The 15,204-nt window shown below is 43.0% G+C and overlaps 1 protein-coding gene across 3 annotated transcripts in view; it reads right to left on the reverse strand.

Annotated features, from left to right (window-relative positions):
- Window positions 1-15,204, reverse strand: part of RBM27 (RNA binding motif protein 27) — a 622,061-nt gene that overhangs the window by 307,117 nt on the left and 299,740 nt on the right. For 2 of the 3 annotated variants that reach the window (XM_069244679.1, XM_069244678.1), the window contains exon 10: window positions 14,063-14,152. The exons of the other annotated variant lie outside the window; for it this stretch is intronic. In XM_069244679.1, coding sequence (XP_069100780.1) covers window positions 14,063-14,152 — 90 coding nt within the window. The remainder of the gene's footprint in view (window positions 1-14,062; window positions 14,153-15,204) is intronic. 3 annotated transcript variants of the gene reach the window in all.

The following is a 15,204-nucleotide window of genomic DNA, read 5'->3' on the forward strand; positions in this document are numbered from 1 at the left end:
AGTTATGAAGCGGCTTAGCAAAGTTAGAGTCAGGGCCGGTTTTAGGGTGGTGCGAGCGGTGCAGCTGCACTGGGTGCTGACCTGAACTGGGGGGCGCTGACCTCAGAGGGGCACTGTGTTTAGCAATAACTTACAAAACGTGCGACTTAAACGCACCTGCTGAAAAGTTCCTTGCGTGTCCAGCCTTCAGGAAGCAGTTAAAATGTCAGGATTTCTCTTGTGATTAATGTTCCTGCTAGGGAGAGAGATGGGGGGGGTTTTGTCTAGCAGCAGCTTTGACTCTCCATATAGTAGCGCAGAGAGTTAATGTGCCTGCTGCAAACAACAGAACTATATTTTATGTAGATAGCTGAGCGGATTAGTAAAGCCAGCGTTTACAAGTGCTTCAAAACAATTAATGTATGTGAAAGGGGGGCTATGGGGAGATAAAGGGGACATTTGCCAGGTGGTAACAAGGGGATATGAGGAGGTGGTCATGGGGTGCGGAGGCGCCAAAAAAAAGACCGTCGCACAGGGCACTACCAGCGCTAAAGCCGACCCTGGTTAAAGTAGCCAAAAGGCAAGACAGCCAAAGCAACATGAGTAATAACAGGCAAAGCAAAGAGGCCAGGCAGTACAACCGCACAGCAACAAGCAGGTGAAGAAAACAAGTTAATATGGAGATCTAACAATGAGATGACTTTCAGAGTCACACAGAGGGAAGTACGAGCACACTACTGCTTCTGCAGCTAGTGGAATTAGTCTTCGATTTGATGCTACTCTGATGAAACTTGTAACTGGCCAGGACACAAGTCTTAAAAAATGAGTGGGTGGGACAACTTAGCACATGCAGTGAAGTCACATGCAACGATGTTACAACCCTATAACATCCCTCTGCTTTGCATCATTTGCAACTTTTTAGGCCAGGGAAGGTTTAATGGGGTGCAATTATAAGATCCAAAGAAAACCACTCGGCCTTTCACACAGATTAAAAGAAAATGGGAAGAAAATGCCCCCAGGTCACATTACAAGTGTATTTAATACCATACACTGCTTGAGGAGAAAATGCGAGCATTCAAAGTGGTGGACAACAAAGTGACACCACAAACTCTTCTCAGCCTCACCTAGCCTCAGTCTAAGGGACATGCTCTCAAATAGGTGAGCTCTAAAAATAGTGGTGAGAATCTGTACACCCACGTCCACCCCCGACTTGTGTTCTGTAACTGGACATGCTATCAAAAGAGAGAAAACAAATAGTGTTGCATGATGAAGTCAAGTGAAAGCCCAAATAGGATAATGGGAGACTTTCACTTAAAAATAAAATCTTGTTTGTTTATATTCATATTAATTCAAAGATCCTGATGGCACAAAAAGTTATAAGGAAACAGAAAAAAACAATCAGAAAAACTGCAGACTAAATGCATTATCAATTATGGAACTATCGGGTCAGCATGTTGATGTAGCATGCTGCAAAGGAAATCATCCAATCTTACTTTGAAAGAACCGGACGTCAGTTGTGTATTATGGATAAATTAGAGAAGCAAGAATGCATCCCCGGCTACGGCCCGCAATATCCAAGGCTCTTATTCCCGACATGAGATGCATTATCACATGCTACTCGTACACAGCTATCATAATAAACAATCATCCTAAGCAAAGATGGAGACATTTACAAATCTGTCAGTTTAACCAACTTATATTCTATAAAACAAAGATATAATGGTGTCCTTTGTTTGTATCTGGCATTATTGTTTATTAAGTAAACATCTGAACACATCAACAAATTTAAAACATTGCCTAAAACCAGTTACGGAAAATAGGGAGAATTCACATTATTTTAACTTATTCTTTGAGTTCTAATGTTAGGATCTTCTTATAAATGTTTGTCTCTCTATACTAGAGATCAATCACATTTGAATGTTTAAGGGGTGACTGGGATAACAGTTCTTGAAAAAAACATGACAAACGTATTTCTGAGATTCTGGGACTACACTAAAAAAAAAAAAGTGAATCAACAGAGGGGTGCTATAAGAAAGACCCAAAATGACGGGTCATTTTATCTAGAACTCGTAGGTATCCCATACCAAACAATGAAGTTTAACCGAATTGTAGTTTCATTAATTATAAGATGTAGAGCTTCCTGAGTGTTGTAATGTCTGCCCTGAGTGCTCAATAAGAAACTTTCAATAATGTACAGCAAAACATTTCTATCCTCGGTAAGACCGTTTTTTAGAAAATTGAATCCCAGAATTACTTGGACTCACTGGACTTTTTTGCCGATAAGTTGTTTATAGTACTTTCGTAAATTAATAACTGCAATCATCATTGAGAGTTTAACTTGGATCTCCAAGCAGCACTGAGGCTCAATTTTCCTTTGGTCTTATTGAAAAAGTACACCAATTATTGAAAACCAGAATCTTCCTGAGTGTGTTCTGAAAAATGTTTTGCACTGGGCATTTAGTAATTCACAATATTTTCAATTAAATATTGCTATGCTAAACATATCACTAGCCTCTACCGCTTCCCCCATTCATTAAAATATTGTCTACCAAGGCGTTGAAACAAGTTGTATTTTTAGCCTTTTTCCCAGCATTTAATGTTATCCAACGTTTTAAGTTCAACCACTGACTAAAGGTCTTCAAACTGGGAAAGTATTCACTTTCCAGTGTATATAATGATATAGTAGTCCTCAGAAGTCAGAAAGCAATGAAAACTTACAAGTATATTCCAGAGATTTCAACCCTCAATTTGGACAACTGGCTGTTCAGAATTATAAATCACAATGATGACTAACAACCTGAGGCTCAGTTGAATTAGTTCAGATGAAGATTATTCTGATTTATATTAACTTTTTGAGCTGGGACCTATTAAACGGAAAACACAATTTTACATGCATATCATTCTGAATTTCACAATTAAACACTTATACATAAATGCTAATTAAAGCCACGCATGAGGGCAGTGGACTAGAATAGCAGACACGGGTCATAGTGCAGAGAAGGGAATCACCCACTTACATCCCTGCTTATGCAGCAAAAACGGAAATTGATCATGGATCAGTGGGCACTCAGGCCTAGTCTTGCTACTGCCATGTCACCTGCTGCACCACTGACATAAATTCTCATGCGTAAAGACAAACAAAGCATTGTCAGGTTCGAAACATAAATATTAGTTGTCCACACAAGTTTGGAAATAACGGCTGGGCTTTCATCTTCTGTAGGAGGAAATATGTGTTTACAATATACAAGTGTTTTTTTACATTTTACCAGAATATAAATATTTTTAGAGGATCTTTCCGAGTCAGTAAACCTTACAACTTTAGGAAATACATTTAGTCTAAACAAATGCCCATTAATACGATCCTCACAGTAATTGTCACTGCCATCTCCCTTCGTTAATTTGATCACTCCAGCAAAGAGAATTCTTTATAGTTTAGATGTTAAAGACTTAAAGAGACAACCAATAACAAACAGCTTTTTGAGGGCATACAGTGGAAGAAGCATGCATTCTCCAAATCCTTAAAAACATGTTTGATTTAGGCAGATGTATAACAATTGCAATCAACTAGTAATGTAACCACCACTCAGACTTCACAGGTTACAATGTACCCCCAATTTGTCTAACAGAATAATAGGACCTTTCTTGTAACAAGATAAATTCACAAGAATGTATTACATAAGAAACTCCCAATTTGACTAAAGTCATTTGGAATGCAATATTTTATGACATGAGACAAGGCAGAAGTGATATTAACCCAACTATAGTACCCTTCAGGATATGTCATATTAGAGACTACCTTGATTGCTGGGAAATTGTGCAATAGTAAGCAAAGATCAATTCACTGGTCCCTTTTGAAAAAACTACGTCCGTGGAAGTCAACCAGTCAAAGTAAAAAAATAAAATAAAAAGAAAAATAAATAAATCCGGGCATATCTCGAATGAGTTGAACTTCTTTAGCCATTGGTCTTCCAACACAATGAAAAAATAAACCAAAGGTTACAGGGACGTTATAGTTAAGTTCAGATTTTACACACACAAAACCAAAGAAATTCGGCTGTTATGGTAACTATAACTCGGCCCTCCTCATGCACAGTTTTCCCATCAATAATTTTACTACAGATGTTACAGTGATGTCAATGATGTCACAGAAAATGTCATGAGTGGTGTTTTGTCTGGGGTAATTAGCAGTGTATGGTGTTGGAGCGAGTTATAGTTACCCTAGGGCAGGAGTTATAGTCACTTGAAATAACTAACAGCTGAATTTTTATGCTTTGGTGCGTATAAAATCTGAACATAACTAACGACCCTGTAACCTTTGTTTTTCTTTTTAATGAATTTAAGATTTTTTTTTAATTTTTTTTATTCTATTTCGTAACATAATATCCCTGTAACCTTTGGATATTTCAATGAATTTCTAGGGTTTTTAACATTAAGTAAAATGGTTGCAATGCACAGGGTGGGGTGGGGAGGGATAGGGGGTACTTGGATGCAGGGCCTCGACTGGCATTGTGCTGCCCCCACCCAAGGCTGATGCTCCGATCCCCTCTTGCCATCCATTGTCCAAGTGCATGACCCTTACAGTCCTGTGTGCCCATTGTCCTGCTACTGCCCTGAACAGTTAGCTTGATTCCCCATTCACCTTCTCCCTACCCTCTCTTCTCAGAGTCCATGTACCAGCCCCCTTCCTCCAGCCCTGCATGGTCCGATGGGCTGCCACTGTCCTCCATTAAGCTTTATGTCCCTGCCCACTCCTTCAGTCCTCTGTTGCCCAATTTTATGCTCCATCATTGCCGTCCTGCTTAGCCTCTGTGCTTACCTTGCTGCCCATACCCTCCTTTCCCCTGCCACCGGACATCTGTGTGATTGGCCCTGCTCTCTCCTATTTGTTCACCATGTTCCATGGACCTGCTACTGCTCCTCCCATCTACTCGGAGTATTCTTTTGAGCTGACAATGCCCCTCCCATCTGCCTAACATGGTGAGATGACTGCTACCTGTCCCTGCCACCTCCACCCTGCCCGCCCAAATTCCATGGCCCTATCCCCGCCTTTCTTTCTTCCATGGTCCGTCTTGCTGCCACTGCCTTCTGCCCTCCATGCTCTATTGTGCTTCAACTGCTCCTTCTGCCTACCCATGTGGTCTGTTGTGGAGCTCCATTGCTGCCCTCTCTTGCCTGTATCTAGCACCTAACCATCGCTTTTGTCCTCCATGGTCCTCTGAACTAAGAAGTTCCAGTCCTGGATATCTGTCAGGTTGCAATGTGGGCTTCGTTATACGTTTACTAGGCCCTACTACCTGAACAATCAGGTCCAATGGGATGGGCATTTTGAACGTTCGGTCCAGCAGGACTTCTTGGTCTAAGTTGGGTTTGCAGACCCACAGAGAGGTATTGCTTTGGTAGTTATTCAATGGGAAGGAATCTGAGGCTAGTAATCTATCAGATGAACAAGTTGCTTGCCTTCGGTAATGCCTTATTTGGTAAGGACTATCTAGCATTAGATACTTTATCTCCCCTAACCCCCCACCCATCATCACGCTCTGCAACCTGATTAAAGGATGAGGACTTACCACCTTCCAAAGGAGCCCAGAAACTCACACCAGAGGTCATGCTTTATCGTGGCTCACCGCTCCTGGCGTGGAAAGTCGTAAAAATGAACTGCAGTCAGCGAGCCGAGGTGGCACCAATATAGGTACCACTTACGTCACTTCCAGAGCAAACAGCGCTGAGCGGAGCGGCACACCACCACCTACCGGCACACAGAGGTACTATTAAAAAATGTATGGATCCAGTCTGACACCTGGGGATAAGTCTAAGGTAGGGAATCTGTGGCTAGAGGTCTCCATCAGAGATGAGAGAGCTGCAATGGCATGCCACCTCTGTACGTTGAAGTCAGTTTTTTGACTCTTTCCCTTTCCACACCCTTGCATCGAAGAGCAATTATGGGCAACAGTGTGCTGGGTTCCTAACATCGACCTTTTTAGATGGTAAAGATGCCACTAAATAGAAAGCAAAGGTAGAAAGGTAGTGAGTAATCTGGAGCTAGCTAGAGTATCCAAGAGAAAGAGTTGAAGAAGGTAAAACATTTTCTTCAGATGAGTATTTCCAAAAGGTGAAGAATCGTTGGTCACAATAGATACCAAAGCAGTACCTGTCAATGGTGGAGAGTCTGGAGAGTAAATTCATTCCAAAAAGTCCTGTAGGACTGAGCATGTCAAGTGACTATCTTGCCAGACTTGGCTCTCAAGGCAGCAGTGCTTAATGAATGTATGCACCAACACCCACCCTGCTGCCTGGCATATATCAAGAACAAGCATCCTTTGTGGTCTTCACTCTGGTGGAATGGTCTCTCAGGTCTTTAGAGGAAAATAGTACTTTTTGGCCTGTGTGTAGTATATCTTGATGTACAGGACTATCCATCTTGACAAGGTCCTGTTCTGCACTGCCCAACTCTGCATCTTATAATCAAAGAGATGATTGTCTATCCAATTATCATTTGTCTGGTAGATGTTAAAATTGAAATGCCTGATTTGGATCAAGATGATGGAGCCTCTCCTCCGCTTTCAAGGACTGAGGTGGAGTGAAGAATATTGACAAGGTAAACACTGATCCACATGAACTGGCATCATGACCTATGGGAGGTATGTAGCCTGTGTACTCAACACCAACTTGATGGGAAAGGTGGCAGTCTAGAGCATTGTACCAGAAGTGCCTGCATCTCACTCACAGAATGAGCTGATATGATGGCAATAAGGAAGACTGTTTTCAGTGTCGAGAGTCTTAAGGAGCAGATGATCACAGTCTCGAAGGGTGTTAACATTAGGAATATGAAGACCAAGGTCGGGCCCCTCTTGGGCATTAGAAACAATTTAGGGGGTCAAACCTTTAATGAAATGCATAACAACTGGGGACATAAACAAGGGCAGTTAGCCCGGCAGACACAAAAAGGCCAAAAGGCCCAATAAGTAACATTTCACTGTGCCCACTGCAATGGCTTCTTGGGCTGAGGATAGAACAGCCACAATAATATCAGAAAGTATGGCTTGTAAGGGGTCGTTGTCTCATTCAGCAAGGCAACACATTTATCACAGTGTTGATGGACTTTATGACCGGACGTTTAGCAGCTAGGAGATCATACAACACCTTGACATCTCAAAAGGATTCAACTGCCAATGTTCAATCTCCACGTATGGAGGTGTTAAGTTGGGGAGATTCACATGCAGAACTCTGCGTTTCTGCTGGGACAGTAGGTGCTCCTGAAGTGGAAGCCTGATTGGAGGGCAAATACACCAGAAAGAGGCAATCAAGATAACCCAGTCCTGGTCTTTTCCTTATCTTCAGAACCCAAGGCAGGAAAAATATTGGTGGGAAGGCATGCAGTAGTCCCTTGTTGCATTCCATCCAGAATGTGTCTCCTATGAAGTGGCCTGGAGTCAACTACAGCACACAAAAATGCAGACACTGCATTCTCAACAGGGGCAATAAGATCTATCTGCTCTCTGTGTTTGAAATCTCTGCTTTATCTGGGGATGGAGACGCTACTTGAGATCTGCACCAGACAACGTCTGCTCAGTTCATCCGCTCTGGCATTTAGTGACCCTGCCTGGCAGTTGGCGACCAGGAAGACTCTGCTGTTCTAGCCATCTCCAAAGGCACACAGCCACCTGTCACATGGTCCAGAAGCCCTCTCTGCCATGCTCATTGTAGTATCACATAGCATTACTGTTACCTGTGAGAACGTGCACCGCCTTCCCTTTGATGGACAGTCGGGAGTCTTTGAGGTCCAAAATAATTGCTCTGAGCACCAGTAGGTGTCCACCAGAGGCCTCTGATCTCCACCTTCCTCAGGTGGCGCCATAACCCAGCAGCAATGCGTGGTGTTGAAGGGAAAGTGGTGATCCGTAGGTCAGACTGGCACCTGACATCCACCACTGCAGATCTTGCACAATCTCCATCTAGCCCAAAACTGAGTAATAGAGGGAGCCCCAATGCTAATCTGTTTAGGTTTTAAGGTTACATGGAAGAGCTTGCATGTGCCATCTGTCATTGTGGGTGGTGAGGGAGGATGCATGAGGCCAAGATTCCAAAAAAAAAACACAGCCATCCTCAGCAAGACCCTAGACTGATCCCAACACATTAGCATCATACCTTGAACTTCCTTGACTTACTGAGAAGGGAAAGCATTAAACATCACTGTGTCCAAAATGACCCTAATAAATCCAAGTTACTTTGTGGGGCTCAGGTGGGACTTTGGTACATTGATGGCAATGCCCAAAGATGTCAAGAGCTTAGCAGTTGTCATGAGGCAGCCTATGACTGCATGTGGCAAGCACGCCTTCAGCAGTCAGACATCAAGGTATAAGAAATCAGGAATTCCCGAAATTGAAATAAGTACTGCATCCACTTTAATCACATTTGTGACCACAAAGGGGCTGAGGTAAGGCTGAAAAGAAGCATGACAACTCAAAAGTATTCCAGGCCCACACTGAACTGCAGGTAATGCATGTGGGATAGCAGGGCAAGTATATGTAAATAAGAGTCCTGCAAGTTCAGGGACAACATTCAGTCTCATGGGTCTAGAGTGGCTAGAATCTGAGCTAATGTGAGAATTCTGAATGTGTCCTTGAGCAGAAACGAATTCAATGGGCAAAGGTCCAGAATAGGTTTGAGTCCCCTGTACTCCCTTCCATACAAGGAAATTGCTGTAAGAGCACCCCTTACATTTCTTGGAGTCTGGTACCCGTTCAATAGCACTCTTGGAGAGTACAATCTTTATTCAAGAGGTAGACCTTGTAAAGTGTTCCTCTAAAATGTGTTCTGATGTAGGAGGAAGAAGGAACCGGGAGGAAATAAAGAGTACGGACCACTAGTTGGGAAGGCTGATGCTGCCACTCCCCCTGGAATAACATCTGAATTTTATAAATTGATGAGGAAACCGTTTCACCTGTGTCAGTTTCGCCAAATAGTGTGCTGTGGCTCTGCTTTCTTTCATTCTCTCCAGTGCAGGGTTCACCGCTCCCCATAGTCTGGACCCGTAGAAGGGTATATTCTCATTAGGGGAAGCCTGCACCAAAAAAAAAAAGTCTACCTCATCAACACATGCTGTCTAAGCAAGACACTGATGTCAAACACTCTGCCAACAAAGTCAATAGTGTCAAGGCCTGTACTGATTACATACTTGAATGCATCCTATACATTATGTATTTCTTGTGGCAGAGAGCCAATGAGGTCCCTTTACAACTGCCAGCTTGATCAACCTGTCAATGTCCCACAAAGCAACAGCAAAACTGCACAGTAAGCAAACTATTTATGGACCTAAGGGTCACACTTGCAGACAAAAAAAGCCTCTTACCAAAATCGTTATTCCTTTTGAATTCCCTCCATGGAGGAGTGGTCAGGAAGGAATTAGAAATGACCTTACTGACAGAGTCCTGCACAATTAAGACTCAAGTGTAGGGTGCTTAGTTAGGAAGTCCAGATCACCAAGGACAGGCATATGTCACAGAGCTATAGGCCTACTGACAGGAGGGGAAGGCAGGGCTTAGACCATATAGCCATCAAGGTGTCAGTGAGAGCCTCATTAAATGGCAGCAAGGGCTCCAAAGACTTTGGCTCTGGTTGAAGGATTTGTCAGAACCTTTCTTTTTCTCTGAAAGGAGAGTAACTGCAGGTCTAGCATCTCAGATACACTATGGACCACAAATGTGAGCACCATACCTTCGTATCCAGGTGGTCAAGGTGGCAAGTCCAGCTACGTTCAGGGTAGTTGTCTAGCCCACACAAAATTTGTATACCCAACTATAATTCATATTTGTATAGTGAGGAGGGATCAAACTATCATGCTCCTTATCATCATCATCATCGTCATCTTGTGGACCCAGTCTAAGTCCCAAGCAGAAACGAAATTGAGCCTCTGCTGATAGCTGTGTCACTCCAAAGGCACTGGGTTAAACAGGCTGCATAACGACCAGCTGCACTTTTGTGAGCATGTTTTGTGAGATTGGTCAAGCACAGATCGAAGCTGGTTTGGCGTTTGAAATTTTTGCCTGCACAAAAGCACCCACCGGAAGAGCAGGTGAAATGCAGGGCAAAGGTGCTGCAGGAACCAGCTTGGATCTTAGCACCAGAATCGAAGCGAAAACCAAAGTCCAAAAAGCAGAGACTGTATCAGGAAAGGGCTGGTGATGGTAATTGGACTGTGGGTCTTGTGACTGTGTAGAATCCGAAAGGGCATGAGTGGGAAGGAAATACACCAACAATTTAAAGAATGACCTCCTTGAAGACCAGTATCTGCTACGGTGTGGACAAAGGCCTTGAGAACTATGTCAGCAGGACCCAATGCAGCAAATCTGTTGCGAAACAGGGGACTTGGAGACGCTGCACCTTCTAATTTGAGCTAGGGTAGCAGGATAGTTAATTTCAGTTTCACTTTTTTATTTATTGTAGGTGTTCACTCATATTTTGCTCAGAACTTGACTTACCAGAAGATTTCGAGAAGGAAGTGGATCAATCGCAGAAACAGACTCAGTACCGGGCACACAACTTGGAGGGGGAAGCAGGGCCTCAGTTTCGACTGCCAGTTCCCGATCACCTTCCGGTTCACAAGGACACGTAGCACAACATTCAGGACAAAAGCCCAGACACCAAAGTAAACCTTGTCTGCATCAGTGACGAACATCAATCTCCTGCAGTCCAGCATGGTTTGAAACATCTAGTGTTCGGAAAGGACATGATTTCCCAGCACATTTTTTATTTGTTTTATGAACGACAAAAGTTGGAATGTTGAGCTCTGAATCCACATTAGATGGCACAGAAAGAAAGCAACTGATGTGAGCACACTGAGGAAACACTTAGGTTTCTCCGTTCTGCCCTGTCAAGGGTGGTACAACCCTAAGCAGAGTTGCATGATGCCACCGATCGTCTCTCAGGAACAGTACTGATGAAATTCTATGCTCTAGAGGTGAGGAATCAGTGGTGAGATTCATCTATCAAAAAGCTCCATAATGTTCAATCATTCACTGCTCCCCAAGGATATCCCTTTTCATGTAATGTTATGCTGATTTATATAGCACACTCATCACCTAAGAGGATATTCAGGCATTTAGGCAGGCGTGTGGTTTCCCAAGGTGTTTATACAAGAGCCAGGTCTTCAGCTTCTTGTGGATCTCAAGAAGTGAAAAGAAAGTTCTGATGTGTTGCGGAAGGTTGTTTTGTGTCTTGGGTGTGACGTAGGAGAATCAGCGATCTTAAGTTTTATTTTCGCAGGTGTGTGTGTGTGCGTGTGTGCTCGTGCGTGTGTGTGCGCAAGTGAGGCAGAGCACGCGTGTCTAGTAGTTTGGTGAAAGGGTATGCGACTGTTCAGGAATTCTGGTCCTATGTTGCGTAGGGCTTTGTATGTATGCGTGAGAAGTTTGAATTGGCTGTGTTTGTGAATGGGGAGCCAGTGAGACCTTCCTGGGGTGCAATGTGATGTCGGTGCAGCATGGGAGGTCAAGTATGAGTCTTGCAGCAGTGTTCTGGATGGTCTGTGTAGAATTTGTTTGGAGATTCCGGCATAGAGTTCCCATAGTTCAGCCTGCTGGCGGTGAGTGCTGGTGTGACGGTCCATCTGGTGTTCTGAGGCAACCATTTGAAGATCTTTCCCAGCATGTGTAGGACGAGGAAGCAGGAGGTGGGGAATGTGTTGACTTGAGAAGTCATATTCAGCCTGTATTCTAGGACAATTGCAAGATATGTTACGTGTTCTGTGGGTGTTGTTCCTAATTCTGACAGCAACCATGAAGTCCCTCGGAGTGCTCTTGTTGCCGAAGACCAGTACTTCAGTTTTGCGAGAGTTCATTTTTCAGGCAGTTCGTTCGCAGTCAGTCGGATACCATAATCAAGCAGTTGCTGAAGTTAGTTCTGGTGGTTGTTGTCTTGTCCGTCAGGTAGAGGATGAGCTTAGTGTCATCGGCGTAGGAGATGACTGATGTGTTGTGACTGGATGATGTTGACGAGCGTTGTCATGTATACGTTGTACAGAGTGGGGCTAAAGGGCAATCTCTGTAGTACTCTCACATCAGTTTCTTAGTCTCTGATGTGAAGAGTAGCAGCCTGACCCTTTGGGTTCTTCCCATGAAGAAGGAAAAGATCAGAGAGCAGAACCTTGTATGCCAATCTTGTGGAGTCTTCTGATGTGGGTGTTCTTGGTGATTGTGTTGAAGGCAACAGAAAGGTCAAGCAGCATGAGGGCCACTGTTTCTCCTCCGTCCAGGATGATTCAAATGTTGTCGATGGCCACCATGATAGCTGTTTCGGTGCGGTTATTCTTTCTGAATCGTGACTGAGTGCCAACTACAGGTTGTAGGGTAGGATATTTAAAACTATCTTGTATTTCACTGGGACAGTCAAGCCCATAATATTGAAAAAATTGTTTTATAATTAAGTGCCACTTTGTCCTGTTGCAGGTGCAAAACTTCAAGCGTATGACCTGTTTTTATCCTTGGCAGGTTGGATAGGCTTCCTAGTGTAAGTGGACCTTATACCTAAACCTTAAAATTAAGGCAAAGGACTGTAAAAATAATCTTACAAGAAACCAATCTTCTAAATAAAACAGATGGGGGATTTCAATCATCTTTAGGATATTCCTACACATTTACTTTAAGACTTTAGTTAATAGAAGTGCTCCCCTTCCACCTCCCCAATTTCGCTTAACCCCAAAAATCAAACCTATATTTAAAGGAGCAAACACACACTCAAGTGTGCTCTTCACCTCTCTGGGAGTCGGGATCAGAGTCTTCTGAGCTCTGCAATGAGACTCTTGTACCTTTTGCTTCTTTCAAGCATTGCACCACTTTTGCCTCTGTTGTCACAGTGCCATACTGGAAATCCCTGAAGACAAAGAAAAAAGCAGTCTCCAAAAGGCACAGCAATGGGAATTATGCATATTTCTGCTCAGATGATCTGCAACATTGGACTTTTCTTCCCTAATTTGTAGCTCACTAATTCTTGTGTAACTTTAACAGATGTGAAAGCCACCCTTTTCCCATTCCACGAAAAGATTATGCTAAATAGCACAAAGTCTGTTTATGGCTTAGGTCTCTTTGTTGTGATTGAGATAAACTTGCCAAGACTTCAAAGAATAGCACTTTGTGCCCAGGGTACAATTAATACTCCCTGTCTTGAGCCAAAGACAAAAGTTCTGTTTCATCAAAATAGAAAACTTTTCTAAAGGTATCGGGGTGGGTGCCTTCAGGTTCTTCGTTAACTCATACTGTAGGTGTGAGCCAAATCAGATTTTCAGCAGGGTGGTGGTGGTGGTGGGGGGGGTTTGACTTGTGCTGTTCAGCACCAAGCAGACTTGCGCTGTTCACCATAAGAAACCTGAATAACATTTTCAAAACAGCAATACCTCTCCAAGGAAAATGTTAACCATTTCGATAAAGACTGCAAACTCTTTTATAACCTATCCCGCCCTCACTGTAGTTTGGCATGATGGAAAGACAATGCCGCTCAGGCTTCCTCCCCCTAATGACTTCACACAAGTGCTGTTACACTACAGAACAATATTCTGCACACTATATAGTTTACAACAAAGATTTCTTGCAAACTAACACGTCTATGTTATAATCACTGGCCACTCCATGAAAACAGCACTACATTAAGGAAGAATTTAAAAAACTAATGTATACTTAGAATAATTACAAACAACTTTTTGCTGTATTTGAATCAATCCTGGGTAAAAAAAAAAAAACTTCACTACATAAACAGTGGGTCTCCACTTTCTTAATAACCTTTGCATATTTTTACTTTGATAGTCAGAACTGAGCTTACACTTAAGTAGATCTTCCTTAAAGTACCACTGATAAATAGTAAAAATATTATAAAGACAACTTACATTTTCTACTTGTGATTTGAATCCATTCAACTTTGCAATTTAAAAAGCACCCACTTGAAGACATGCACCGCCACCAACAACCAACACCGTAGTTTAAAGCAAGCTCAATGAATAATGTTTCCAGAATGTGTGCTAATTTCTTTTCCAGGCATGCATTAATTACTAGGGAGTTTTTGAACACAGAAAAGGAGAAACAAAATTTGTACTGACCGTCTGTTTTTTTACTAAGAGGTGGTAAAATGGGCCCTCTACTTCGGGGAAACGGTTGCATTCCCTGTGCCAAAGGATAATTGCAAGAGACTGGATAGAATGGAAACAAAGCATTAGCTCTTTTACGTGTCTCGCAGAAAATATGAAAGTGGAGTGGGGCTTACTCCCGCACTAGATGGTCAGAGAGCACAGTAATTAAGAAATGGTATGATTTTTCATCCTATCATACCCAATATATTATTTGTCCATTTGTAAAAAGAATAAGTGTACAAATCAAACATGAGTAAACAAAAACAAAAACAGTAAAATGCTATCCTGGAGTAACCTTTACCTTCAATGGGCAGGTTTAAAACCTCAATTACTAAAAATGTTGCACCGAAAATCACATTTAACAACTGTACAATAAGTCACAAATAAAGCACAGACCAAATCACAAGAATTACAAACTACAATGGTTGAGTGTACCAATGCTTATGTAAAAGTAGTCAAAATATGAATGTACATAATAGCAAAATAAAATATCAAACGAAATACAGTTATTTCAAAATACAGCATAACTGAATTGGAGTGTAGAGGATGGTATAAAATACTTACCTTCATACAATTAGCAACAGACAGGCAAAATTCACTAGAATTACAATCCAACTCACAAGTTAAACACCACAAAAATATATAATAAGACAAGTATTGGCAAAGCCAATAGATCTCACCTATGCAAGAGCTAGTGGCTTTGCCAATATGTCTTAACCATGATGTACACCAGTATGGCCACTTTTCAGCATGGCTAAAAGTTAGAGGAGTAAAAGAGATTGTCGTGGAGTGTAACAGCGGGTGTTGCTTTGAATGGAGTAGGGAAGAGTGGAGCACGGCAGAGCGGAGGCGAGTGGAGCACGGCAGAGCGGAGGCGAGTGGAGCACGGCAGAGCGGAGGCGAGTGGAGCACGGCAGAGCGGAGGCGAGTGGAGCACGGCAGAGCGGAGGCGAGTGGAGCACGGCAGAGCGGAGGCGAGTGGAGCACGGCAGAGCGGAGGCGAGTGGAGCACGGCAGAGCGGAGGCGAGTGGAGCACGGCAGAGCGGAGGCGAGTGGAGCACGGCAGAGCGGAGGCGAGTGGAGCACGGCAGAGCGGAGGCGAGTGGAGCAC

The sequence above is a fragment of the Pleurodeles waltl genome, chromosome 7 (genome assembly GCF_031143425.1).
Source record: "Pleurodeles waltl isolate 20211129_DDA chromosome 7, aPleWal1.hap1.20221129, whole genome shotgun sequence".
NCBI classification, from domain to species: Eukaryota; Metazoa; Chordata; class Amphibia; order Caudata; family Salamandridae; genus Pleurodeles; species Pleurodeles waltl.